The following is a 25,141-nucleotide window of genomic DNA, read 5'->3' as shown; positions in this document are numbered from 1 at the left end:
AAAAAAAAAAAAACAACAACCATGTTTTCCCTTTGAATTAAGTTTATTTTCCCCATTTCAGAAAACAAGAATTAATATGCTGAGTCATTTTCCTTCTCAAGTAGATGTATCTTGGTTTAAGAATATTAGATATATTTGTAAACAAGTCAAAAATACCGAATGAAAAAATTATTATTCTTAAAGTTATACTGCTTTCTTCATCGGTGCCACTGTAAAGGCCCACTGTGAAATCTGATATTTGTAACAATATGTGAGGTCAGCAAACATCAACATATCAGCATATGTATGGAATACCAAAACATCTAGGACTATTAGTATTTAAATCACTGAAACCTATAATCATTAAACTAGTACTTGATTATAATGCATATTACCTTAGAAGGTTTGTCAGCCAGATTCAGAGGCGATAATTCTAGTGCTGTAGCATGAAGAGCATTTATCATGTAAAAAGATTTTTTCAAGCTTTAAACCTCCTGGTGCAGTAAATTATAAGTGCAGAGATCAGCTTGCAAAAAATGATCAAACGTTCACAGACACTTTAGCTTCACATATGGCCTCCTTTAAAACAATAATAGCACTCCAGACAATGATCCGGGTACAAGCAAAGCGTGTGAGCACTTTAGGCTTTTTTGCAGGTGTGTAGATAACAAAAAACTGCTTATAGTTGATCAACACTCTCTCTTTTTTTTGTGCAATAAGACAGCTGCTTTATCATATGCTTACATACAAAATCCAATTCTAAATGATGTTCTAAATTAAGATTTACTAGAGTTATAGCTTCAGGCTATACAAAAAGTAATTGTGACTATTTATTGCACATTTCAGAGTTTATATCTCACTATTTTTACATTTGAATTGTGAGATATAAGACCTTTCTTAATTCTTTATTTCTTGATTGAAACAAGTTTCCTTAGTTACAAATGAACATTTAATGTTCCTTTTCGTTCAGATGAACCATGAAAATAATACACTTGGCAACAGGCTTTAAATGATATTAGAGTCTATGTTCTCTTTTCTCAGGATGTGAGTGGTGGGACTGTTACCAATGATGAACAGGCTCATAAGTCCAGAATAATATATTAGCTAGAAAAAAATACCTCTGGTGTTATAATGTGTGCTGGTTCATAATAAAAGCTGCCCGCTCCAGCGCTCAATCTATTTGACACCTCATATTGACTAGTTCATATTAAACTCAAAACAAGTATGAGGTATTGTGCCTATTTTCAAAATGTCACACCCCTGTTACTTTTAGTCCCGATGTTTAATGGCAAGGATTTAATTTTAATCACGAAAAGAACAAATGCACGCTTGGGTGCAAATCACACAAGTCTGTTTTCTGTGGTAGGCCCAGATTTGGCACATTAATAAGGATGGGAAAGTAAGTGTTATTTCGTGGTGGGCAATTAGATTTGCAGCAGTGAGCTGCTTTTTCTGGGCAGTTAAATGCCCATGGCGTTGTGCCCTCATAAAAGACCAGCATGTGAGGCTGATGCAGCAATAAACGCTTTAACCTTGAGAGACCTTCAGTCTCAGGGCGCGCTGGAATAAAAGCGTATTTTGGCGCCCCCTACAGACAAACGCGGAACTGCAGCTAATTACGTGAACAAGCAGAAGCGATGCGTGGAGATGATGATGATAATAATGGCACACCGGCCCTAGACAGAGCCTAGAATACAAAACATGCAATCACAGTAGGATTTTTCAAGTGTTTATGATCGTTACAGTCCGTGTTCAGATAGAGGACTCTTACTCCAGACTAATTTAGATGATCTTGGAGGAAAGATTAAATGGCATGGATTGGATTAATGAGACATCATCGTATTAACCACATATATACTAATATACTGTGTGTGTGTGTGTGTGTGTGTGTGTGTGTTATAATTAAAGCTTATGATATATTAATATTAATGTTTTTTAATTTTTTTGCATGAAATAATTTATTTTTGTTTTTACATTTTATTCTTATTTAATTTTAAATAATAATAATAAAATCATATATAAAATCATAATCTCTTTTGGTGTTAAAATACAGATTTTTTGTCACTGAATAGTAGGCTAAAAAAAAGCATCTTTTTTACCATTACCATATTAACCTTGGCAAACATAAAATTGAGATGTATTATAATTTGGATTATTTCAATGCAAATGGTGAGAATAACTGGTGAGGGTTTTGGTTGTAGCCGCTAGATGTCGCTGTTGTGTTCTGTTCAGATGTATTCAGAGCCGTAGAAGAAGACGCGCGTGTTGTTCCTGTCGCGGTGTGTCTTCAGCTTCTCACTGCACATCATCATTTTTCAAAAATGTCTATTGAAATTGAGTCAGCAGAGTAAGTAAATTAAATTGCGTGTTCCCAAACATCATATACATGCATAATTGTGTATTTAAACGATTACACAAACTTTACAAGCTGTTTTTTTTGCGGTCAGCTAACGTTGGTTTTCTGTAGCTAACTGTGTTAGCATCATCAGGAGCTTGTTTTGCACACAGCTTAGATATTAAATAGAATTTATCTCTTCTAGACATTTTGTATTTGATGTACTGAAGATCAGCCTGGTTAGTGTTTTGCCTGCTTTTAGTAGCAAAGGCAGCTCGCGATACCTCAAATACATTTTAATATATTAACGTTACTTTTAATATATTTGCTCTCCAGTCTTGCAGAGTACTACAATGTCTTCTCTCCTCATGTTTTTCCAGCGTTATTCGTCTGATCATGCAGTACCTGAAGGAAAACAACTTGCAGAAGACTTTAGCAACGCTCCAGGAGGAGACGACAGTGTCTCTTAACACAGTAGACAGTATTGAGAGTTTTGTGGCAGATATCAACAGCGGTCACTGGGACACTGTGCTTCAGGCTATACAGTCCCTCAAACTCCCCGACAAGACCCTCGTTGACCTTTACGAGCAGGTGAGGGGCAGATCAAATCAAGATTTTTATAAGTCGGTTATTATGGTGTGGCTCATTTTGAATATTGATTGAGCTGTGCAAATTTTGCAGGTTGTTCTTGAGCTGATTGAGCTCCGAGAGCTGGGAGCTGCCAGATCTTTGTTGAGGCAGACTGACCCCATGATTATGCTGAAACAAACCCAAGCTGAGCGATACATCCACCTGGAGAATCTTCTAGCACGATCTTACTTTGACCCCAGAGAGGTGAGGGATCTGAAACAATGCACTTTATGAAAACCCAGCAACTTATTTTTTTTTTTACATATTTAAACATATTGCATATGAAATAGAAATACATGTATCTAATAGCTCATGGTTTTTCCTACACGGTTTTGTGAGACTATATCTAAGGGGGCTCAGGGACATTCTTTTTTTTTTTTTTTTTACATTTTATAGGTAAATGCATTGACCTGGTGCACTTAGAAAGCAAAATTAAGAGCACCGTCCCATTTTTCCACAGAATAAATGTACTTTAGAAACGAAATAAGAGCATACATGATGACAGAATTTTCATTAACATTGGTTTATGTATATCTACTTGGATGTTTAACAGTTTCATTTCCATTGTGGATGAATTCTGAGCTGATCTATCTGTTTTTAGGCCTATCCTGATGGCAGCAGTAAGGAGAAGCGTAGAGCAGCTATAGCTCAGGCTCTTGCTGGTGAGGTCAGTGTGGTACCCCCGTCACGTCTGATGGCTCTGCTTGGACAGGTGAGTTGAACTGCCCTTGCAACAGTTATGCATTAGACATTGTACACTGGTCTCAGAATTACATAGGAGGAATAGTTCACATTACTGTAGTTGATGGTCTGCCTCTGTCTCTAAAGTCTCTGAAGTGGCAGCAGCATCAAGGTCTTCTGCCTCCTGGTATGACCATCGATTTGTTCAGAGGTAAAGCAGCTGTGAAAGACGTCGAGGAGGAGCGCTTCCCCACTCAGCTGGCCAGACACATCAAGGTACAGGACCAGCATCTGTCCTCCACAGGAATTTAAGATACAGTGGAGATTTGGTACTCACCTTAGTGTGTGTTTTTTTTCACATTGTAGTTTGGTCAGAAGTCTCACGTCGAGTGCTCACGCTTCTCTCCTGATGGCCAGTATCTGGTTACTGGATCTGTGGATGGATTTATTGAAGTATGGAACTTCACTACTGGAAAAATCAGAAAGGTCTGTGAATCTGCATTTGTAGTTTATATATCGTTTATGCACGTTTATTCATGGATTTGTGTGTCTTGGACAGGATCTGAAGTATCAGGCTCAGGATAACTTCATGATGATGGATGACGCAGTGCTGTGCATGTCTTTCAGTCGGGACACCGAGATGATGGCCACAGGAGCCCAGGATGGCAAGATTAAGGTCTCATACACACTATATTAAAATTGGACAAATGATTAAAACATTCAGTGTTCATTGATCATTTGTTTAACACAGAGATGCCCAAAACAGCCCCCCTGAAGTTCTTTAATTTGGCCAAGCATGCCATGTCATATCTTTCTGATTATTATTTCTTATTTTGTATTAAAATGTATAAAATCTAATCGATCAGATATAAATCTGAAACGATAAATGTTTTGTTTACTTAATATATGTTTGCTTACTGTGTATATTTATTATGCATATATAAATGTACATACATGTATATATTTTTCTTATGTAAACCTATATAAAAAAATTCTTAAATATTTACATGCATCTGTGTGCATTTATATATATATATATATATATATATATATATATATATATATACATAATAAATATGCATTTATATGCTATATAGACATATAGAAGTAAAAAATTTTGGATGCAATTATTTTTTATATTATTTTGTATTAAACATTATTATTCAAATTTGCATTTTATTTTTAATAGTTATATTGTGAATTTGTTTTCATTTTAATATTTTTGTTTTCAATTCCATGTAAGTTTTTGTCATATATAATACATATTTTTTTGTTTGTATTCTTTTTATTTGTTTTAGATAAAACTACAAATAAGATAATTGATATTTTCATTTCTGTATGAAAGGAACCTTTTAAAATATTGTATAATAAAAATAAAAAAAGATGCAAACACGATTCTGTTTGAATGGCAGATCATAGGGTTGCTTGCACTTTTCTACAGTAGGAAGGCTGATTTATTGGTTATTTTTAATGCTGAATGGGTCGTATTTATTTATTTTTTTCAGGTGTGGAAGATCCAGAGTGGCCAGTGTCTGCGGCGATACGAGCGTGCTCACAGTAAAGGTGTCACCTGTATCAGCTTCAGTAAAGACAGCAGTCAGATTCTCTCTGCATCCTTCGATCAGACCATTAGGTGAGCATCTCTTTTCACTGTCTTCAGCGTTCACACAAAAACCACAGCACAATTCACTTATGCTTGTTTTTTTCCCCCCAGGATACATGGATTAAAATCAGGCAAGTCTTTGAAGGAGTTCAGAGGTCATTCTTCATTTGTGAATGATGCCACACTCACTCCTGATGGCCATCACATCATTAGTGCCTCATCTGATGGAACTGTGAAGGTACAGATGTTAATGCATTATCTCGACTCTCTCAAGGAAAGGCGCATAAAATGTAACTTGTGTTTCGGTTTGACATCATCTTTCTCCCAGATCTGGAACGTGAAGACCAGCGAATGCACCAACACCTTCAAATCTTTGGGCACGTCTGCGGGAACAGACATCACTGTCAACAACGTGATCTTGCTTCCTAAAAACCCAGAGCATTTTGTTGTGTGTAACCGATCCAACACTGTTGTAATCATGAACATGCAGGGCCAGGTGAGAAGGTCAAGTGTGTTGTTAATGTAAAAGATGAGAAAATCGGAATGATTTGGGTTATTGTTTAGTAATCTCTTGTTCCTGTTGCAGATTGTGAGGAGTTTCAGCTCTGGTAAGAGAGAGGGTGGTGATTTTGTATGCTGCTCTCTGTCTCCACGTGGCGAGTGGATCTACTGTGTCGGCGAGGACTTTGTGCTTTACTGTTTCAGCACAGTCACAGGCAAACTAGAGAGAACCCTGACCGTAAGCACCTTTCATTTACTAGTTTTTATTAAATCAGCATGTACAAATGTTTGTATTTTTACGCAAAAGCTTAATGTAGCTTTAAGTCCGGTTAAAAAAAAAAAGACTATAATACATTTTCAAATAATTTGATGAAAAAATGTCATTGTGTAACAATAGTATATTGTAAATATATTATGGTTTCTGTGTATATAAAATCACATTTTTAAATTGAATTTGATGTGGACACTAAATTGGGATGTGAAAAATATCAATTATGTACGTGTATTTTTCTATGTATTAAAACAAATGCGATTTTTGTTTTGTTTTTTCCTACAGGTACACGAGAAGGATGTGATTGGTATTGCCCACCACCCACACCAGAATTTGATCGCCACATACAGTGAGGATGGGCTTCTCAAACTCTGGAAGCCGTAACCACGCAGATGTGATGTAATGTGGGGATTTGGATCGGTTGGGGCGGGAAGGAGAACACAATTAGAATACGTTGCCTACTTGTTTTTTTTTTTTTTTTTTTACCCTTTTGTACATACCTGTTTTTTTTAATGCAGTGGATAAGTTTTTCAAATGGAAGCATCTGTAATTTATAGTAACAACAAGTTTTGTTCTTTTGATTCAACATTAGATCATTTTTTCTTGTCATTCTCTTCCTTTATGTCTCATAATTAAAGCATTTGACCACAAGTTGTGTCTTGCACATTGAAAAGCTAGAGTTTTAATAAAAAATAAAATTTGGATTTCTGTAATTAATCAACCCGAATTAAAAATTTGTAATCAAAGTTCAAATTGAATAGTATTTTAATATACTATAAATGAAGGCAAATAATGATGAATTTTTATTTTCAATTTATAGGAATTAAATGAGTCATTCAGCAGTGGCAGGCCCCTACACTGCAACTTATGAGATTAATCTGTATATGAATCTGAAGATATTAATTGGATAAGTAAAAAAAAAAAACCTGATCATTTATTTTAACCTAACCTTAAAAAAAATGGAACATGGGTTAGTTTGGATTATGGGATTTAAAAAGAAACTACCATAAAACGTAGAGTCACACATTCTTCACTTTACTCTAGTTTCAGACTAAATATGATGGTGAACTACAGCTATGAAAAAATAAACTCAGAAGACAAGAAGTAATTTATTATTTTTTAATTATATCATAATTTCCCATTAAAATACAAATACACTATTTGCATAAAATGACCACAAAAATGAAGGGGGAAAAAAGCCTAGAGACACATGCAAACTATTTGAGTATGCTGAGTTTCCACTTGACCGCGATCCTCATCTTGGGAGCCGACAGGGCTTCTGTGTCTGAGGAGTGAACAGAGTTATTGGAAATTCACAACGAATCCCATGAATGAAAAGAGCCTCACTGAAAGTACTCACCTTGCTGAGGCACAGCGGGTCTCTGCTGCTGAAATGATGCCATAATGCTATTGGCTGTTGAGTTTGGACCTGTGAGCTGAATAATTCAAGAATTTAAATATGAATAATTTACTGTCTTAGAATTCATAGAAATGTTATGAAAATATTTTTCCCGGAGCAAAAAGAAAAATGATCATGTAAACCTAAATTATAAAACACATTGGCCAAAATGAAAAATATATTTGAAAATGAAACCGTATTAATAATATAAATGTTTAAAAATCTGAATATCGGTTAAATTCATCTCAAGTTCTACTTTAAAAGTATATTCAACTATAAAACAAAAACAACCCTAAATGCGCTGGAAGGGTCAGTGGGAGCCTGTGTGTGACTCACTGGGGTTTGGCTCTGCTGCTGGTTGTCAGTCCAGATCTCTGGAAGAGCGCTCTCCACGAGCTGGAGCAGTTCACCGTAGTCTCTCTGCAGGCTGCTGGCCGCAGCGTCAAACTGGAAGAGCACCAGAGCCTTCAGCAGGCTGTGAACCTCCTCTGCAGGGTCAGACAACAAAAATCGTCAGAATACAGCTACATAAGGAAACCGATCAGATTCATGTCAATACTGTGGAGTCCAAACTATGCCAAACATAAACTCTAAGATGCACATTTCTTGATGTCTGATTCACTTGAAATAGGTCCATATTTATTCATCAAATATCCATTCTATCCATCTTATAATTGCAATTTAAATGCATATATTCAGATTTAAATGAGTATTACATGTTTTGGTGTTTCTGTTGTGTCCTCAGCTCACCTCTCATCTTATCAACGATGGTGATGATTTGAGTAAGTGCGTTCAGGAGGGCGATGTCCTCGAATGGGCTTCCCTCCTTCAGACTGTGTTTCTTTCCCTCTGCTTTCCTACGATTCTTAGACGACCTCCTGCAGATCAGTTAGCAAACTTCAACCTTCACATTTGAGCTGCTGACAGGTTATAAGACACTGAAACAGTGACGTGTTTGTTGGGGATACACCAAAATGAAAATTCTTGGCCAAGGCCTAAGAAAATTAAACACTGGGCCGAACACATGGCTTTTCACATTTTTTCCGCCAATTTTTTCACCATTGCATAAACGGAGTAGCCAAAATATGCTTTTTACTGTTTTACCTAGTTAAGAAAAATCATTTACAAAATTACTATTTAAAAATATTTACTGAACACTGAATTTTTTTAAAAAATATTTTAGGCCATTTCTGAAACCTCCTTCTTGAATTAATAATGTATTTTTTTTAGTGTACAAATAAATGCATCCTTGCTGAGCAGAAGAGTCTTTTTTAATAAAACATGGGAAAACATTAGGCTACAGATCCCAAATTGATAACTGTGTTATAATAAATGTATAAAAAGGACTGTTCTTATTTTATTTTAGAAATACATAAAAATGTTACTGAGTAATAGTTTCAGTAAATATTTCCCTGTGCTTTGGACTTTGAACCCTGGTGCTGTGAGCTCGCGCAGCTCTGTCTTTTATACATGCAATTTGTGCATGTATTAGAAAACATAACGTTCTGCAGTTTGTTTATTATTTCAATCATCATCAAGTAATCAGCAATGATCATCCCTTCCTCTTCTCATGGGTGGCATGGCTGTCTGTGTTTGTAATGATTTTTCCTTCTTTCTTGGACAATTTTAAATGCTTCCTCACTGCCAACATGTTTGCTGCATTAGTGCACGCCTCTACTTGATCACGTCACATTATTGTTCGGTACAATTTATTCGGTCTTTTATGGTTATTATACTTCTTTTCCTATTTTTGGACAAACAATTTCGGTTGCCCATCAATCAGTGTATCCTTAGTGTTTGTAAATTTGTCTTAGAAAAGATGTCACTCACGATGAAATGCGAGAGTTGCTGCGGGAGTATTTTGAGCCAAGATGGCTGCCGGTCAAGACGCTGCTGGCCTCCGAGTAGAGCTCAGCATCCGCACAGTCAGGGCCATCCTCGTCTGAAACACCAAGAGGTTGTCAGTGAGCAACAAGAAATAGAATAAAACCAAAAGTGTACTAATGAAGGTTTAATGTGATTCATGTAAGATAAAAAAAAATACAATATTTATTCAAAAAGGACACACCCAGAGTCTTCGGAAAAGCTAATAATATAAATGGAACGGAGAAATATTTCCTGTTTACCAAATAACTCCAGTCTGGCCTTGGCTTTGAGTTCTCGGACCACAGCAAGGCGGTTTTTGTGACGGATAAACAAAGCCTTCTGGGACTCCAGGAAAGACGTCTGATTACTGTGAGCTACAGGAAACCAATCATTCAATTAAGATACAGCACAAAATAAATAGAACATTAACAGGTCAATAAAAAAAAAGAAAAAATATGATGGTTTACCATCTAGAAGAGCAGACTTCAGATCAGTCTCAATGATATCCTGTCTGTTGTACAAATAAATCTGAAACAAGAAATAAAAAAATGTAGGTTTTTATATAGCTACTGAAAAAAAAAAAAAAAAAAAAAAAAATATATATATATATATATATATATATATATATATATATATATATATATATATATATAAATCCCAATATATATATATGTATGTATGTATACGTATGGGTATATACATATAGTAAAACGGAGGAAAGAGATGAATGAAGAGGCTCACCAATCGGAGCGCTTCTTCCCATGCAGCTCCCTGTATCAGAGCAGAGATGGCCTCCTCACAATCCTGCCAACACACAGGTATGAGCACATGACACAGCAGACCACAGTCTTGGAAACAATGATGACTATAAAACATACACTCTACCTTAGCATACTGCTCCAAACACAGGGCGGCTTGCTTGTGCCTCCTGGCCTCCAGAAGTTTCTCTGAAAACATCAGACATACAACATGGCTTCCGGATATTCATAATCTCAGCAGGAAACATGCATACATGACAGAGATCTCCACCTGCCAGGTCTCGGGCGAGCAGTGCCAGCTGTTTAGGTGGTAATGGGATGTGTGTGGCCACAGCGAGGGCGTTTCTCCAGCTCGTACAGCTGACGAAGGCCTGCAGGGCACGAGCGTTCTCCCCACATCTCCACAGCAACAGTCCCGCCTGCTCCGCCTGCTCCTGCTCCACTAGATGCTCTGCATAGGCCACGCTCAGGGTCTGATGATGTCACAGGGGTCAAGGGTCAAGATCACGTCATCACTGCATATTTATGTCAATTCTGCTGTGGCCTTTTATGTAGGATTTAATCAAATAAAACTTGCCTTGTACTGCTCACTGTTTGAAGAATAGAGCTCAAGAGCATCACTGTACAGTCTCTGATCCTTCACCAAGTTTAACAATTCTGTGAAATGTTCTTCACCTGAAAAACATGAAGCAGAACAGGAGAACCAAACAGGGATACAGACGGTAGAAGGGAGTGAATAAAAACAGAGGAATTTGCTGTCGGATTGCTCATGGATGTCCAACAAGGCTCTCACCACACTTGCTGAGGTGATGTAAGGCCTTCCTGTATCTCTTGAGGTGTTTATCGATGGTGTAGCGCTGGTAGTTCGGCTCCAGGGTCTTCAGCATGTTCAGAAATGGGAGGTACTCTTTAGGGTCCTACATGTTTGAGGAAAAAAACAAACAAACTATAAACCAGTGCTAAACAGTGTCTACAACAGACGTGTGCTAGAACTTGATCAATCTCAGATCAGAAAAAGCTGTGCACACGGGAAACGCCTGTTGTAGTGTTATAATGCGATCTCTCTCAACTAATGGCCAGTTTCTATTTTCAATGTGTTGTACATTCCTTTTATAATATAAAATAATGTAATTGCAATAAAAAAGTATCTATAATAATAATACAACATATTATAGTAATACAAATATGTAAAATGGATGCTTATATGTGAACAAGAATTGAATTTATTATGTATTTATTGTATTTTTTTTCTCGTTTATAATATGTTTTAATATGATATAATAAAACGAATATGTCCAATGGCTGCTTATATGTGAAATTACAAAATGTATTATGTTTACTGAATAGTGTTTTTTTTTAACTTCATACAAATTGTATTTGTAAAACAATAAATATACAACATAACAACATTATATTTAGGGCTGTGCAAAAAAATTGAATGCAATTTTCATGCGCATATCGTCAGTAAAGGCGCTCCTGTGATTAGAAGTACATCTCCAGCACGTGCGTTCAGATCAGGGTTGCCAGGTTTTCAAAACAAAACCCACTTGCTTCTCAAAACTAGTCCAAAATTAGCCCAATCACGTTTCCAATAGGTTCCCCGAAAAAAATTGTGTCCCTGGGTTAAAATACATGTTTTTGGCAGGGTTGCCTTAGTAAAATATTTTTAAGGGCTAAACATCACGTTATTTGTATTGGGGTCGCTTCGACCCAAGGACATGAAGAAAAAACAACCGCAGACTTGGCAACACTGGTTCAGTTGGAGCTGCATTTACTACACAGAGCCATAGTCCACCAACAAACTACACAAAAGCGCTTTCAAAATCGACAAAGAATCGCCTCTGATTTTGAAATCGATTTTGTGTAGATTGTCAGTGAACTACAGCTCTGTGTAGTAAAGGCCAACCAGTGTTGCCAAGTCTGCGGGTTGAAGCGACCCCAATACAAATAACGCGATGTTTAGAAAAAATGTATTGTATTAATTAAAAACAAATTATATCATATAATAATGTTCAGAGTTGGAATCTTCTGACTGACCTTCTGAGATTTTTCAGCCACCATGAGCACTAGGTCAAAATCGTAGGTGCCGAGGGAGTGTTCATACAGCTCATTCACGTTAACGAGGAAGAGAAGAAACTTCAGGGCTTCCTCTGCGCTCACACTGATGCTGCCACTGGCTGGGTTCACTAAACATTCAAGCACACACACACACACATGTAACAGACACATAATCAAACTTATTTTTAATGGGCTTGAGTGAATCGAGGCTCACCTCGTAACTCATGGACCTTCTGTAGAGCGATTTCTAGTTCTGGTGTTGTTTTTCTCACGTGTGATGTCAGAATACATAAACAATACCTGTGTATAGATGAAAGCATCTCTGAGGAGGAAGATCAGGGCTTGATGTACATCCTGTGTAAAATGTAATCTTATCTCATTTGGAGAGGGAAGTTGAAGGGCTGTACTATACTTCCTTCAATTTACATAACATAAGTAACATTTATAACCGTGGAACTGACTTTTGTGGGTCCAGAGTCTCCATTGTTGACCGTAACGCATCACAGATCATGTCCACCTTCTTTCCTCCTTTCCCTGAGGCAGAACTGGAGGCTGAGCGTGAAGGACATGGGTACATTGTTGTAGTGGTGTCTTCCTCTCTAAGAATGAAGACATGTTTTTATTCAAAGACAAATGAAAGGGAAAAGGCATCAAAAAAGATTTAATCAATGTGTTTTACTTGAGTTCAGTAAGGAACAGGTTGATGTAGTTGATGGAGTCGATCTGTTTCAGGAACATCTCAATGTTTGCAAGAAATGCCTGCGAGAGGAATCATGGGATGGGGGGTAAATGGGAGTGGTGTTAATTATTTAGTGCCATTCTCTGAAAGAAAATTAAACCCATGGTGTAGAAGAATGTGTTTAGATGTTACTGTAAAAAAAGAAATGACAACAGAGTGAGGTCACTCACAGTTGGATTGTGGTCATAAATGAGGTTGAGGTTTATCCTCAGCTTCCTCATGCACTCGAAAGCATCTTTAAACCGGAGACTGAAACAAACAACAGCAATTCAAATGATTCAAATCATTTAATTTATCAGGTATCATGTTTTACGTTTTATAGTAAACATATAATGCAATATAAAATAATGTGGAGAAATGAATCCCTTTTTTTTTCTTTTAAATAAGGTCAGTATTCTCTTTGTATATGTCACATTGTCTCAAGTTTTTCTAGATGTAAAATACCCATCAAGCCACTTTCTGAGCTGAGCAAGTACAAGAGCTTGATGATGGATGGTTTCCAGATTCCCTCGTGGCATCTGAAAACAAAACGAATCCATTTATCATTAAAATATATAATCCAAAAATACATAATCATATCAAGATGTTCAGCTGACCTGCAGGATGAGTCTGGTGTCCTGGGGAACCACAGAAACAATGCGAGAGCCTCGTTCTACCTTTCGTACGGTCTCATCATTCTGATTAGCGTCTGAGCTCAGAGCTGACTGCAGACCTGCACAGGACACCAATATAGAAATTGAAGTAATTCAACATATTTCTATAATTATGGAACATATATATTTTAATAATCAAAAAATTTAACTTTTTCTTGTCATTAATTTTCAGCAGTCTTTCAGAACAGTAACAGTTTCCTTTCAAAGTTACAAACTAAACATATGCGCAAAATTGGAATATCAGATAAAACATTTCCGAATAAAGCACCGTTTCCATTCAAAAAATGAGAACAACATTGTCACTCGCTGATTAACTTGTGCTAAATATCACAAAGAATGTTTTTTTTTTTTTTTTTTTTTGCTGCAGCAGGAGAATAATTACAATATACAATAATTTGTGTGACCAATAACTTACGAGCCTCAGAGTACGCAGACCAAAAGCGGTCATGTTATCTTATTTTCAAAACCTGCGGTTTGTGAATGCAGTTCTGAGAGTTAATTATAAAAAACATTTTGATGAGACTTTGCTCAAGCATTTTAGTATGAAAAGAAAAAACTAGCATTTTAGATGCTGTGCAATGTGATCGGTTTGATGATTGTTCCAGCTGTGCTGTCCCATCGCAAAGTCATGTCTTTTCAAACACACATAAAGGAATTTATTCAGTGTTTCCATAGTAGTTCATGTCCATGTTTTGTACAGAATGTATGTGTATCTTTACATTTCCATCAAGCATTTTCTATGCAATATATGCATTAAAATAGGTGGATGGAAACATATCATATCATGTCATATCATCCTTTATAAATCATTCTAATATGCTGATTTGTTGCTCAAAAAACATTTCTTACCATCAATGTTTAAAACAGTTTTGTTGCTTTTCTTTGCAACTTTGATGCATTTCTTCAGGGTTATTTAATGAGTAGAAAGTTCGAATGAACAGCATATTTTTGTAACATGATGCATTCATGTGTACCTTTGACAGAGAGTGTGCTGAGGTTGAGACAGTGGCACATGTGAGAGTGTGTGGTGAGCAGGAGGAAGTCGTCATAAACTACAAACGAGGAGATATTGGAGGCCACCTGCGGAAGAGACACTCCAGTGAGCTTACCAGCCAGGATTCTGGCACTAACACACTAAATGTAATGTGATTTAAATCCTTTTTATATCATTTTTGGGGTACTCGCACCTACCAGTGAGTCACCGATGTAGAGATGGGATCTCTCTGTGAGGCCTATCAAATGTTCCTATTAAAAGACAAATACATATGAAGCATTTATTGAAACTGACGGTAGCATGATGAAATAAAGGGCAGTGATAGATGGAGACTATATATTCACCTCTCCGCTGAGGGTACATAGTGCCGTCTGAACACAAGGCCGGGGGAAGTTAATGGTATTGCCAGAGGAATCCTTCCATTCTGTTAGACTGAGCTCTGAAGAGTCTGTATAGAAAATGATTCATTTTTAAAATGCATTAGGAAGAAAAATAAACAAGACAAGTGATGAAACAGATACTACGTAAAAGCCAAATCCAGTTCCTGTTATAATTAGTGGACTGACCCGTGTGAACTTTCCGGATCTGTCCGTCATCAAGTTGCAGTGCCACAGTGCCATTTCTGAGGCTGTGACACAAGCTGATCACAAAACCATCCACTGGAACATCTGACCTGAGAAATGACCAACACCAAGACTTTAAGAAAAAGAGACACTGCATAAAAGTTAAAACAAATTCTTAAGTTGTTATAATTCCCAGCCCCTGAGCTCATGTCTACGCTCGTTAGATCAGTCTGTCTTTGCATGAGCTACACGGAATACAAATGATGACAAGACCGGAGGAGTTAGTTGTTTTGGCGTCAGTACCTGATCTCCAGCGTGTCCTTGGGGTCCTGGCTGTCTGATGGGGTGAGTTTCAGCAGGCGGGTCAAGTATCTTCCATGAGCCACAGCCAAAAACAAATCGTCCTTCAACCACAGCAGCAAGCGCAGGGTCAGAGGTTCCTCCTGATCCATGGTGACCCTGAGAGAGAACATCTGCATCAGAATATATCCTACATGTAATAATTGATATGCTAGCCCGATGAGAAAATGACAGAAAAGAAATTAGCACAAATAATCCAAAAACAATGGAAAGGAGAGTAGAACACAGTGGATTTTGCAGAAAATCACTGTGGAAACAGTCAATTTGTCAAAACAAATATGGAATATATTTTTATTTGTTGTATTTTTCATGTTGTATATTGAGTTTGAGATCACTAAGCAGGGCTCCAAACCAAAAAATTGAGTAAGGAGTCAGTGGCTTCTATAAAAAATAAAAAAAAGGTTTTATGGGCCACAGAATAAACATGTTTTATTTTCTTTATTAGCATTTTAATCCATCTTGTCTTGTAACTAAATGTCTTTTCCAACTTGAAATATACAGTCACAAATAATTGTTCATTATCTGTACCAATGTGGTGGACCATAAACATCACTTGGCCAGTTTGGGCTTCTCCTCAATGCATCCTGTAAAAGTTGGCATACATTATTAAAAATAAAGGTGCTTTCACAGTGCCATAGAAGAACCTGTTTTGTCTAAATGGTTTCATAAAGAACCTTTAACATCTGAAGAACCTTTACGTTTCACATGAGGTTCTCTGTGGCGAAAGAAGGTTCTTTGGATTATAAAAAGTTGAGAAAGAGATGGTTCTTTAAAATGGTTCCGTGAAGAACCTTTTATTTTTAAGAGTGTACAGTATTGTTCAAAATAATAGCAGTACAATGTGACTAACCAGAATAATCAAGGTTTTTAGTATATTTGTTATTGCTACGTGGCAAACAAGTTACCAGTAGGTTCAGTAGATTGTCAGAAAACAAACAAGACCCAGCATTCATGATATGCACGCTCTTAAGGCTGTGCAATTGGGCAATTAGTTGAAAGGGGTGTGTTCAAAAAAATAGCAGTGTCTACCTTTGACTGTACAAACTCAAAACTATTTTGTACAAACATTTTTTTTTTTTCTGGGATTTAGCAATCCTGTGAATCACTAAACTAATATTTAGTTGTATGACCACAGTTTTTTAAAACTGCTTGACATCTGTGTGGCATGGAGTCAACCAACTTGTGGCACCTCTCAGCTGTTATTCCACTCCATGATTCTTTAACAACATCCACAATTCATTCACATTTCTTGGTTTTGCTTCAGAAACAGCATTTTTGATATCACCCCACAAGTTCTCAATTGGATTAAGGTCTGGAGATTGGGCTGGCCACTCCATAACATTAATTTTGTTGGTTTGGAACCAAGACTTTGCCCTTTACTAGTGTGTTTTGGGTCATTGTCTTGTTGAAACAACCATTTCAAGGGCATGTCCTCTTCAGCATAGGGCAACATGACCTCTTCAAGTATTTTAACATATGCAAACTGATCCATGATCCCTGGTATGCGATAAATAGGCCCAACACCATAGTAGGAGAAACATGCCCATATCATGATGCTTGCACCTCCATGCTTCACTGTCTTCACTGTGTACTGTGGCTTGAATTCAGAGTTTGGGGGTCGTCTCACAAACTGCCTGTGGCCCTTGGACCCAAAAAGAACAATTTTACTCTCATCAGTCCACAAAATGTTCCTCCATTTCTCTTTAGGCCAGTTGATGTGTTCTTTGGCAAATTGTAACCTCTTCTGCACATGCCTTTTTTTTAACAGAGGGACTTTGCGGGGGATTCTTGAAAATAGATTAGCTTCACACAGACGTCTTCTAACTGTCACAGTACTTACAGGTAACTCCAGACTGTCTTTGATCATCCTGGAGGTGATCATTGGCTGAGCCTTTGCCATTCTGGTTATTCTTCTATCCATTTTGTCTTCCGTTTTCTTCCACGTCTCTCTGGTTTTGCTCTCCATTTTAAGGCATTGGAGATCATTTTAGCTGAACAGCCTATCATTTTTTGCACCTCTTTATAGGTTTTCCCCTCTCTAATCAACTTTTTAATCAAAGTACGCTGTTCTTCTGAACAATGTCTTGAACGACCCATTTTCCTCAGCTTTCAAATGCATGTTCAACAAGTGTTGGCTTCATCCTTAAATAGGGGCCACCTGATTCACACCTGTTTCTTCACAAAATTGATGACCTCAGTGATTGAATGCCACACTGCTATTTTTTTGAACACACCCCTTTCAACTAATTCAACTAATTGCCCAATTGCACAGCCTTAAGAGCGTGCATATCATGAATGCTGGGTCTCATTTGTTTTCTGAGAATCTACTGAACCTACTGGTAACTTGTTTGCCACGTAACAATAAAAAAATATACGAAAAACCTTGATTATTCTGGTTAGTCACATTGTACTGCTATTATTTTGAACAATACTGTATGTCTTTCACATTTTCAGTCTGTTTTCCTTAATTAGTAAAATGCTATTAAATGCTAGTTGAATCATGTAGACAACAGGTCAAGTAAAAAAATATTAAAATGCAGTAGCGCATAAATATATCTAAATCCTCCTCTTTATAGTTATTTTTCTAAACATTAAATTAAAGAGCGTTAAAGAGTGGCAAAAACTTTATTTATTGTTTGTATTTCATTATGAATTTGGAATAATTTTAAAGCCATTACTGGACGGCAAGTGTGCTTAAAATAATAAAGAGTCCAAGCATTAACAGAATACAGCATAGACCTAAGATCTTGTTAAGAAGAAACCATATTATTAATGATTATAAATGAAAATTGTTAACGCCGTTGCCCATACAGCTGACAGCTTTACATGTTGTAGTTTGTTCAAGTTGTGCTCGAAATAGACTTTGCTTTTGTGCACTTTCACTTCTAACATCTCCATGATTTCTCTTTCTCTCGCGCTGCTCAGCTGAGCTGTTTTTATCAGGTGTGTGTCAGCGCTGCAGCACGGCAGAGGTGAGGATTGTTTGAAACTCTTTTTTTCCTCTAAAACTGTTATGTGCATCGTCTGACGTGAACATAGTAAGTGATCGGATCGCAAAACAACCAGGAAAAAAGGCATTACATGCTAATTTTTAAGTTATAACAACATAAATACATAGATCTAGTCACCAGAAGCGACCTCAGCAAAAACTTGCAATTTAATATTTTTGGACACAAGTGCGACCATTTAAGTCGCAATTTGGAAACCTGCTAAGATTTTTAAGTAATAAATACTTTTATTCAGCAAATAATGCATTCAACTGATCAACAGCGACATTGTACAATGTACTTTTATTAATTATTTTAAATGGGTAATAATGATTTTTTTCTTACCGACCCCAGACTTTTACAGCTACACTACCATTCACAAAAAATGTAAAAATTTTAGTGACACCTTGTTAAATAAGGATTAGAGAAACATGAACAAATGTAAAACACAATCAACAGTCAAACTCAAAATCATCTGTACCTGTATGTCTTTCTTAAGACTAATGGTGCTGAGATGACTTTAAAGCCAGATACCCCAGGTACACCTCCATTTTCAGCTCCACCACCTGAATATAGGAAATTTAAGTCAGAAATCCTAAACAATGTAATGTTTGAATCAAGTTTCAAATGACATGACTCACCTGGTCCATAAACATGAATATGTCCATCGGCTGTGAGTGCAGCGAGCTCATTGGTCCTCTGGGCTTGAGAACGGAACGTGACCAAGTTCACAGGAACAGGAAGTTGAAGTTCAAAAGCACACATAGGTGGAGGGATCACACACTGGCGGAAAGTTGTCACCAGGACTTTATCTGCAAAACACATTAGTTAAACACTGAAATCATTCAGACCATTAATTGTTGGACTGTACTCAAATGTCTTATTTACTCTAAAAAATTATGTAAAACTAGATGTGAGAAACAGCGTGATGTCTGCAATTTATTAAAGTATAGAGATGAATCAATTATTCATGAGTTAGACAATGGTCAAGCCTACCTCCATCAATCACTGCCACATTGGCGTTATCATGGCAATCTGTGCCTCGACTGCGGTCAGTGCTCCAGCCCCAGTCATAGGTGTAGCTGGCCCATCCTCGAGTCAGGAGGTGGAGGCGCAAGGACTTCTCCGGATCCCAACATACACACGCCGGAGCCCTGAGGGGCTCACTGCCAAAATGCAAGCTTTGCTTCAGATACCAATGATAATTCCCGACTGTCCACAGCTGAACTGTGAAAGAAAGAGGTCAGATGTTTAAAACAAAGCATTATGGCGGTCTTGTTTGTGCATTTTCAAATGTTTATTTAGTTAATTTTATTTTGACTGAAAACGACAGGGAGCCCTTCCCAGCTTTTGTTGATAAGCACATTTCATTATTGCTCTTTTATTGATGAGTGCTTTTCATGACAAAAATGGGAAGATGGTTTGGTCTGAACTTCACAGACACATTCTGGGGACACCAAAGACCAATAACACATCTTGTAAGAAGGGGGCATAAAAGGTGCCCTTAAATTTTTTAACTAGAAATGCATCAAAAAAAAAAAATTCTATCAGCTCAACTGCATCAGGGTATCTTCACATTTTTTAACAGCAAATTTAATGACTTTTAAGACCTTTTTAAGTCCTCTAAAGGGAAAATTTAAGCCTTTATCTAAACAAAAATACAGGAAAATGTTCAGTCCGACAACACAGATTGATGTGGCGAAGCATTAGTGTGGCACAACTCACCACAGCCACGCTCAAGACAGGTCAAAGGGTCACAAAAACTTTTATACCAAGTGCTGATTGACCTTACAACCCTGACATGGTTGACTATGTTTAAACTATCAGCCTTTAAGGTACTTCAGGTAATTTCTAAATTCTGGCCCCTCATAGCAGTTTGAAAAAGACATGGAAGACAGCCCCAGGACATTACAAAAGCCCATTTCATCATACTTGATCTAAATTATGGTTAAATGTTGCTGCCTAATAGCCTTGAGCTGGGTTTGGGGGTTCTCCCCCAAGAAAATGTTGTTCAGGGTCTGATTAGTGTTTTCTATGTCATTTCAGACACAGATAAATGCAAGCACATACAATAATCTATGCATAGACCTAATGAATGACAGACAATTGTAGGAAAGATCAGGATCAGAAATTTATTGCATGTTCCAGTTGTAGGAGATCTATGACTTTCCAATTTACTGTGGGTCCATCCATTGACACAGAAAGCATGTTCCTTAAATTAAGTTCCTTGGTGCCCTCCTGAAATTTATAAAAAAATAAAATCAAAACAAAGTCCACCTCAAGAATGATAACATTTTCATTCATGTTCACTCAGATTAGATGGTTTGTCTAAAGTAGTGATTCTCAAACTGTGGTCTGGGGACCACTGGAGGTATGCCAGATTACCAAAGAGGTCTGTGAGCAAAAGTCATCAACCAAAAATGACTGACATGGACTGTGACACCGTTGTACATTTCCAATTCACTTCTCATGACTTGTTTTCTAATCATGCACATTATTAGCAGGTGAAGTTAGCCATGGTTTCAGAAGAATAAAATGGCCTGCATTTGTACATGCATTAGGGATGCTCATTAAGCCAAATATGTCAAGTTTTTGACATAAAAATGAAGAAAAATGACGAGTCGGACATGAAATTTAAGACCCCACATGAAATTTAAGACATTCATATGGAAAATTCCAGGATTCAAGACATTTTCAGACCTTAAAAATCGAAAATTGTATTTAAGACATTTCAAGACTTTTTAAGGACCCGCGGGGACCCTGTGCATAGAACATACATGTCTGAGTACCATAAATATTCTTTTTCTAAATTCGTCAGGCTTGTAACTTTAAAATATCATAATATACTTCAAGATTCTGATTCTTAATAAGCTTTTCTTTTGGGATCTCCGTTGCTAAAGTCAACAGATTTTACTAACAGACCTATCAATCTCAGTGTAAAGATAACAATAATGCTGCCAGCTTTCTAAAGTCATTTGTACCCTCCTGTAATTTGGCTCCAAATCTCAGGTCAAACATTCCATTGTGACCGCTGCTAAAAATAGTGGATTACACAGTAAATATATATCTGTGGCATTTAATATTTTGGCTTTCATCACTATTTATGTATATTAACAAAATCTAAAATCTGAGTTTGGAAAGCTTCCGAAGTTTAGTTGATTTGACACAGAATGACTTTGGTTTGTTTTGATTAATCATGACGCCATAATTAAGCAGCACTGATCAGTACTGGACACATCACTGAATATGAAAAGCAGTTCTATCTGCATCTTACTGTATGTGTTGGGATGGTTGTTCTCTCCAGGCTTTAAGTCCTCCATCCAAACAGCCAGAACAGTAGAGTCACTGTTCCACAGCAGCTCCTTTACCTGAGAAAAACACCAGCTTTTCAACAAAATCATCAGCTTTTCATGCACCATGACTTGTCTTTCAGATCTTTGAAAATGACATATAGAGAGGAGAGGAGATCTACCTTGACCTGTTCCTTTCCAAAAGGCAGATTAAAATCTCCATGCAAAAGTCCGTTCTTTTCCATAAACACCACGCTGTGTTTGTTAGGGTGCCGCTGTGTGGAAGCGATCAGGCTACCGGAGGGTCTAGAAGAAAAAATCTATTTTTGTCAGTTCACATCAGATCAGTCAGACGAACCACGAAGTCAAAGAAAAAAGTAAAAAGACGTTCAGAATATTTTACTTCCAGCAGAGAGGCTGTTCCAGACCATTAACAGCCTCGCTGGTGGCCTGCAGAACACATTCTCGGTTCCAGATTCGAACCTTTCGAGCACCTGCAACAAAAAGTTGCTATATTTGACATTCACATTAATGCATGTGGCAGACAATTTTATGCAAAGTGACTTTCAAGATACACACTTTATCAGTTCATGCATTCTTTGGCAACCAAACACATGACCTTGGTGTTGTTAGCGCCATGTTCAGCTGTTCAAGCTACAGTAATAATGAACAATATTAACGGTCACAACTTTTCATGCAATAGCAATAACAGAAAGTGAGAGTCTCACCAGTCTGAGGACAAACAGTGCTGACTGCAAAGAACTGCCCATCACCACGCCATGTGATTCTTGGCTTCCTGTCGTCCCATGGCAGAGCAGGCTGCACTTCCTGTGAAAGTGTATGAGAAGAACTAGGTGAGAAAAAGACCATATTCAAACCAATGATCCCCTGGTGATCCTCAGGTCAGTATCATACTTCCTAGCTGCAGCGAGTTGATTTGGTAAAGCAGAACGATGCTAAATGGAACAAAACCTTACTGCAGATTTCCGCTGGGCAGCTTGCTTGCCCTCAGAGCCATGAAACTGAGTCTCCTTCTTCCCCCAACCAACTGTGATGAACTTATCTAATGCACAGAAAAAAATCATTTATAAAAAAAGTCATTTATAAAAATATTATCATTATATTAAGAGGTAAATGAAGACTTTTATGAATTATACCTTCGCCAAAGTCATCCTGATTGATTGCAACCTCAGTTATTGGCTCAAAGTCCTTGGTCATCATGATAATTGTCTCCTGACCTGCAATATAAGACACAAACAAACACAATGAGAAAGAGGGAAATGGCACTATTATGCACTTCTAAACAGATATACATTGAGTGTCAGGGTTGTTATTGTTAACTAAACCTAAAGCCATTAAAAAAAATAATAATAATAATCTGCTACTTGAAACAATATAAATGTTAAATGAAAAAAAAAAATTAACATTAAACATTAAATTAAACATTAAATTAAAATGAAAAATATATACATTAAAATGAAATCAAAGTATATAATAACTATAATAACATCAAGTATTTTAAAATAGCACTGCTAGTGATATAGACCTGTGGTCAGAGCCACCAACTCTTGATCTGGGCTCCACGTCATGCCTGTTAGACCGCTTTCCACACTGCCAACACATTCAAACTGTGAGACAGAACTTGATATTGTTAATTAAAAAATACAACAACAGCATATATATTTCACATAATCATTTAGCAATCATTTTATACAATTATCAAAGCATTCAAAAGAAATGAATGATGACCTGACAGGTGTTGAGGTTGTAGAGAATGACATCACCACTGCCAGTGGCTACACACACTGACTCCTGATCTGGCAGATCTTGTATGGCCACCACAACCCCACTGCCGTCCTCTGGGAGGTAGTCCTCTGCCGTCAGTGAAACCTCTTTATGAACCTATCGAAACACATTATACAGTAAAATTCATGTATACCTATGTTGGTATTAGACATCCTGAACCAGAAGCAATCATCCTGGAACAAAATGGGGTTACAACTATCATAAATCACCATTACTGGGATTTAAACTTCTAAGAAAACATTTTGTTTTTATTATAAAAAAAACCTCTTCAGTCCGAGGGTCAAACTCTGTGATGGCAAGCTCAGAGGCCACCAGCACGGTTCCAGTCTCGCTCCTGATGGTGAAACACTGTGGGGATCCCGGGGAGGACAGATCCACACACCTGAAGCGCTGCAGCAGACTGAGGTTTCTCATTTTAGGTAGATGAGATCTGAAACAGTTTTGCAGTTTTTGTTAGATATATCTGATTGCAATCACTTATAAAAGACATGCATGACATGCATCGTGGGATGCTTTTTAAACAACTATGCATGATGGACATTCATTGGTTGCTTTCCCTGAAAATACATGTATACTTCAAAAAGTTTAATAGATTATAAACAATACATTTAGTCAAGTGTGTCCGAACTTAACCAGTGTTTCCATGGTACTGAGTGATTTTCATATTGATGTATCATGGCATTTACATGATGCTGGTACTAATAATTCATCTCAAAAATACCATGTTACATGTCCAAAACACACGACATTACCATAGTACTAAAACATGGTAATTCATCTGACATCTGTTTAACAGGATCTATCTCCTTATCCAGTAAACAGTTGCTTTCAACATCAGAATAGTTCTTATGATTACAAAATGGAAAGGAAACTGGCACAAATCAAGACAGCGTATGTTTGAAAGATGTGCACAGCAAATCTAGTTGTAGTTATATAGAGACAACCATCAGTTATACTTACCGTGCTGTGTTTTTGACCTTTATTTTTTATATGAGGTAAATGATCATTTGCGGCATACACATTCACAACACACGCACGTTGTTGTCAGTGCAGCCTGTCCTGAACTCTGCCGAGAAACCGGCAGTGTGTGGTGACGCGAGCAAGTGCGCGCTCTGTCGTCTTGGAGGAACAGCAGGGACGTCCGATTCATTTTTTTTTTTTTTTTTTTTTTTTTTTTTGCCAAAGGAACCAAACAAATCACTGCGAGTCGACATGTTCGACAGAAGTGGTTCTCGGTTCAACGAGTCGGTCAGTTATAGGAGAGACTTTGCTTGTAGTCTGTGTTAACAGAGTTCAGTGGATTTACGACTGTAAGTTAGGAAACGTTGCTTTTTTAAATTGAGGTCAATTCAAGTCCATTTAAAATTTGCTTTATTGGCTTGACTATAAATTAATATTGCCAAATAAGATAAGTATACATGGACAGAAAAAAAAGAATATAATAGCAATGATAATATATTAAATGAACATCACAGTAATATAATATTAGAAGATCTTAGAAGTATTAAACGTGTGATTATTAAAAATTATAACATCTGAACATTTGGTACCTAAGTCTTTAACTTATAAACACACAAACATACTCAATGTGGTGGACAGTAGGGTAACACACTGAGGTCAGACACAACACACACATTCACCTGCTGTCTCTCTTTCTCTCTCTCTCTC

General features: G+C 37.1%; 3 protein-coding genes across 4 annotated transcripts in view; 2 read left to right on the top strand and 1 right to left on the bottom strand.

Annotated features, from left to right (window-relative positions):
• LOC113113858 (RING finger protein 44) overlaps window positions 1-25,141 on the top strand; it is a 1,123,463-nt gene that overhangs the window by 1,007,646 nt on the left and 90,676 nt on the right. The window lies entirely within an intron of this gene.
• LOC113113852 (WD40 repeat-containing protein SMU1-like) lies at window positions 2,191-6,702 on the top strand. Its single transcript, XM_026280368.1, has 12 exons — window positions 2,191-2,326; window positions 2,695-2,905; window positions 2,996-3,148; window positions 3,546-3,656; window positions 3,773-3,901; window positions 3,992-4,111; window positions 4,185-4,301; window positions 5,131-5,258; window positions 5,340-5,466; window positions 5,557-5,724; window positions 5,815-5,967; window positions 6,286-6,702. The coding sequence occupies exons 1-12, from the start codon at window positions 2,301-2,303 to the stop codon at window positions 6,382-6,384; spliced, it is 1,542 nt and encodes a 513-aa protein (XP_026136153.1). The 5' UTR covers window positions 2,191-2,300; the 3' UTR covers window positions 6,385-6,702.
• Window positions 7,091-24,569, bottom strand: LOC113113839 (elongator complex protein 1-like). Of its 2 annotated transcripts, XM_026280338.1 has the most exons (37): window positions 24,434-24,569; window positions 23,738-23,903; window positions 23,417-23,569; window positions 23,214-23,295; window positions 22,825-22,905; window positions 22,645-22,730; window positions 22,396-22,495; window positions 22,071-22,161; window positions 21,850-21,973; window positions 21,652-21,745; window positions 19,374-19,604; window positions 19,019-19,189; window positions 18,859-18,943; window positions 15,334-15,489; window positions 15,034-15,140; window positions 14,812-14,915; window positions 14,665-14,718; window positions 14,448-14,553; window positions 13,417-13,532; window positions 13,265-13,338; window positions 12,991-13,069; window positions 12,761-12,840; window positions 12,543-12,680; window positions 12,296-12,381; window positions 12,061-12,209; window positions 10,817-10,940; window positions 10,601-10,698; window positions 10,295-10,496; window positions 10,151-10,212; window positions 10,007-10,069; window positions 9,733-9,793; window positions 9,526-9,639; window positions 9,230-9,341; window positions 8,150-8,277; window positions 7,736-7,887; window positions 7,361-7,436; window positions 7,091-7,285 (listed from the first exon to the last, which is right to left on the bottom strand). In XM_026280338.1, the coding sequence occupies exons 2-37, from the start codon at window positions 23,885-23,887 to the stop codon at window positions 7,218-7,220; spliced, it is 3,957 nt and encodes a 1,318-aa protein (XP_026136123.1). In that variant the 5' UTR covers window positions 23,888-23,903; window positions 24,434-24,569; the 3' UTR covers window positions 7,091-7,217. The 2 variants fall into 2 exon arrangements, with proteins under 2 accessions (XP_026136123.1, XP_026136124.1); XM_026280339.1 differs by lacking the exon at window positions 24,434-24,569 and having other exon boundaries at window positions 23,214-23,278; window positions 23,738-23,876.

Source organism: Carassius auratus, chromosome 14 (assembly GCF_003368295.1).
Source record: "Carassius auratus strain Wakin chromosome 14, ASM336829v1, whole genome shotgun sequence".
NCBI lineage: Eukaryota > Metazoa > Chordata > Actinopteri > Cypriniformes > Cyprinidae > Carassius > Carassius auratus.
The sequence above is the reverse complement of the archived record's forward strand: the minus strand, read 5'-3'. Positions and strand labels throughout refer to the sequence as shown.

Excerpts from the sequence above, each read along its gene's own strand:
- LOC113113852 (XM_026280368.1), top strand. The coding sequence starts at position 2,301 with ATGTCTATTGAAATTGAGTCAGCAGA. Across the intron at positions 3,149-3,545 it reads CTTACTTTGACCCCAGAGAG|GCCTATCCTGATGGCAGCAG; the intron begins GTGAGGGATCTG and ends ATCTGTTTTTAG. Across the intron at positions 5,259-5,339 it reads TCCTTCGATCAGACCATTAG|GATACATGGATTAAAATCAG; the intron begins GTGAGCATCTCT and ends TTTTCCCCCCAG.
- LOC113113839 (XM_026280338.1), bottom strand. The coding sequence starts at position 23,887 with ATGAGAAACCTCAGTCTGCTGCAGCGCTTCAGGTGTGTGGATCTGTCC. Across the intron at positions 13,070-13,264 it reads CTCAGAAAGTGGCTTGATGG|TCTCCGGTTTAAAGATGCTT; the intron begins GTATTTTACATC and ends TGTTTGTTTCAG. Across the intron at positions 10,699-10,816 it reads ACATCACCTCAGCAAGTGTG|GTGAAGAACATTTCACAGAA; the intron begins GTGAGAGCCTTG and ends CATGTTTTTCAG.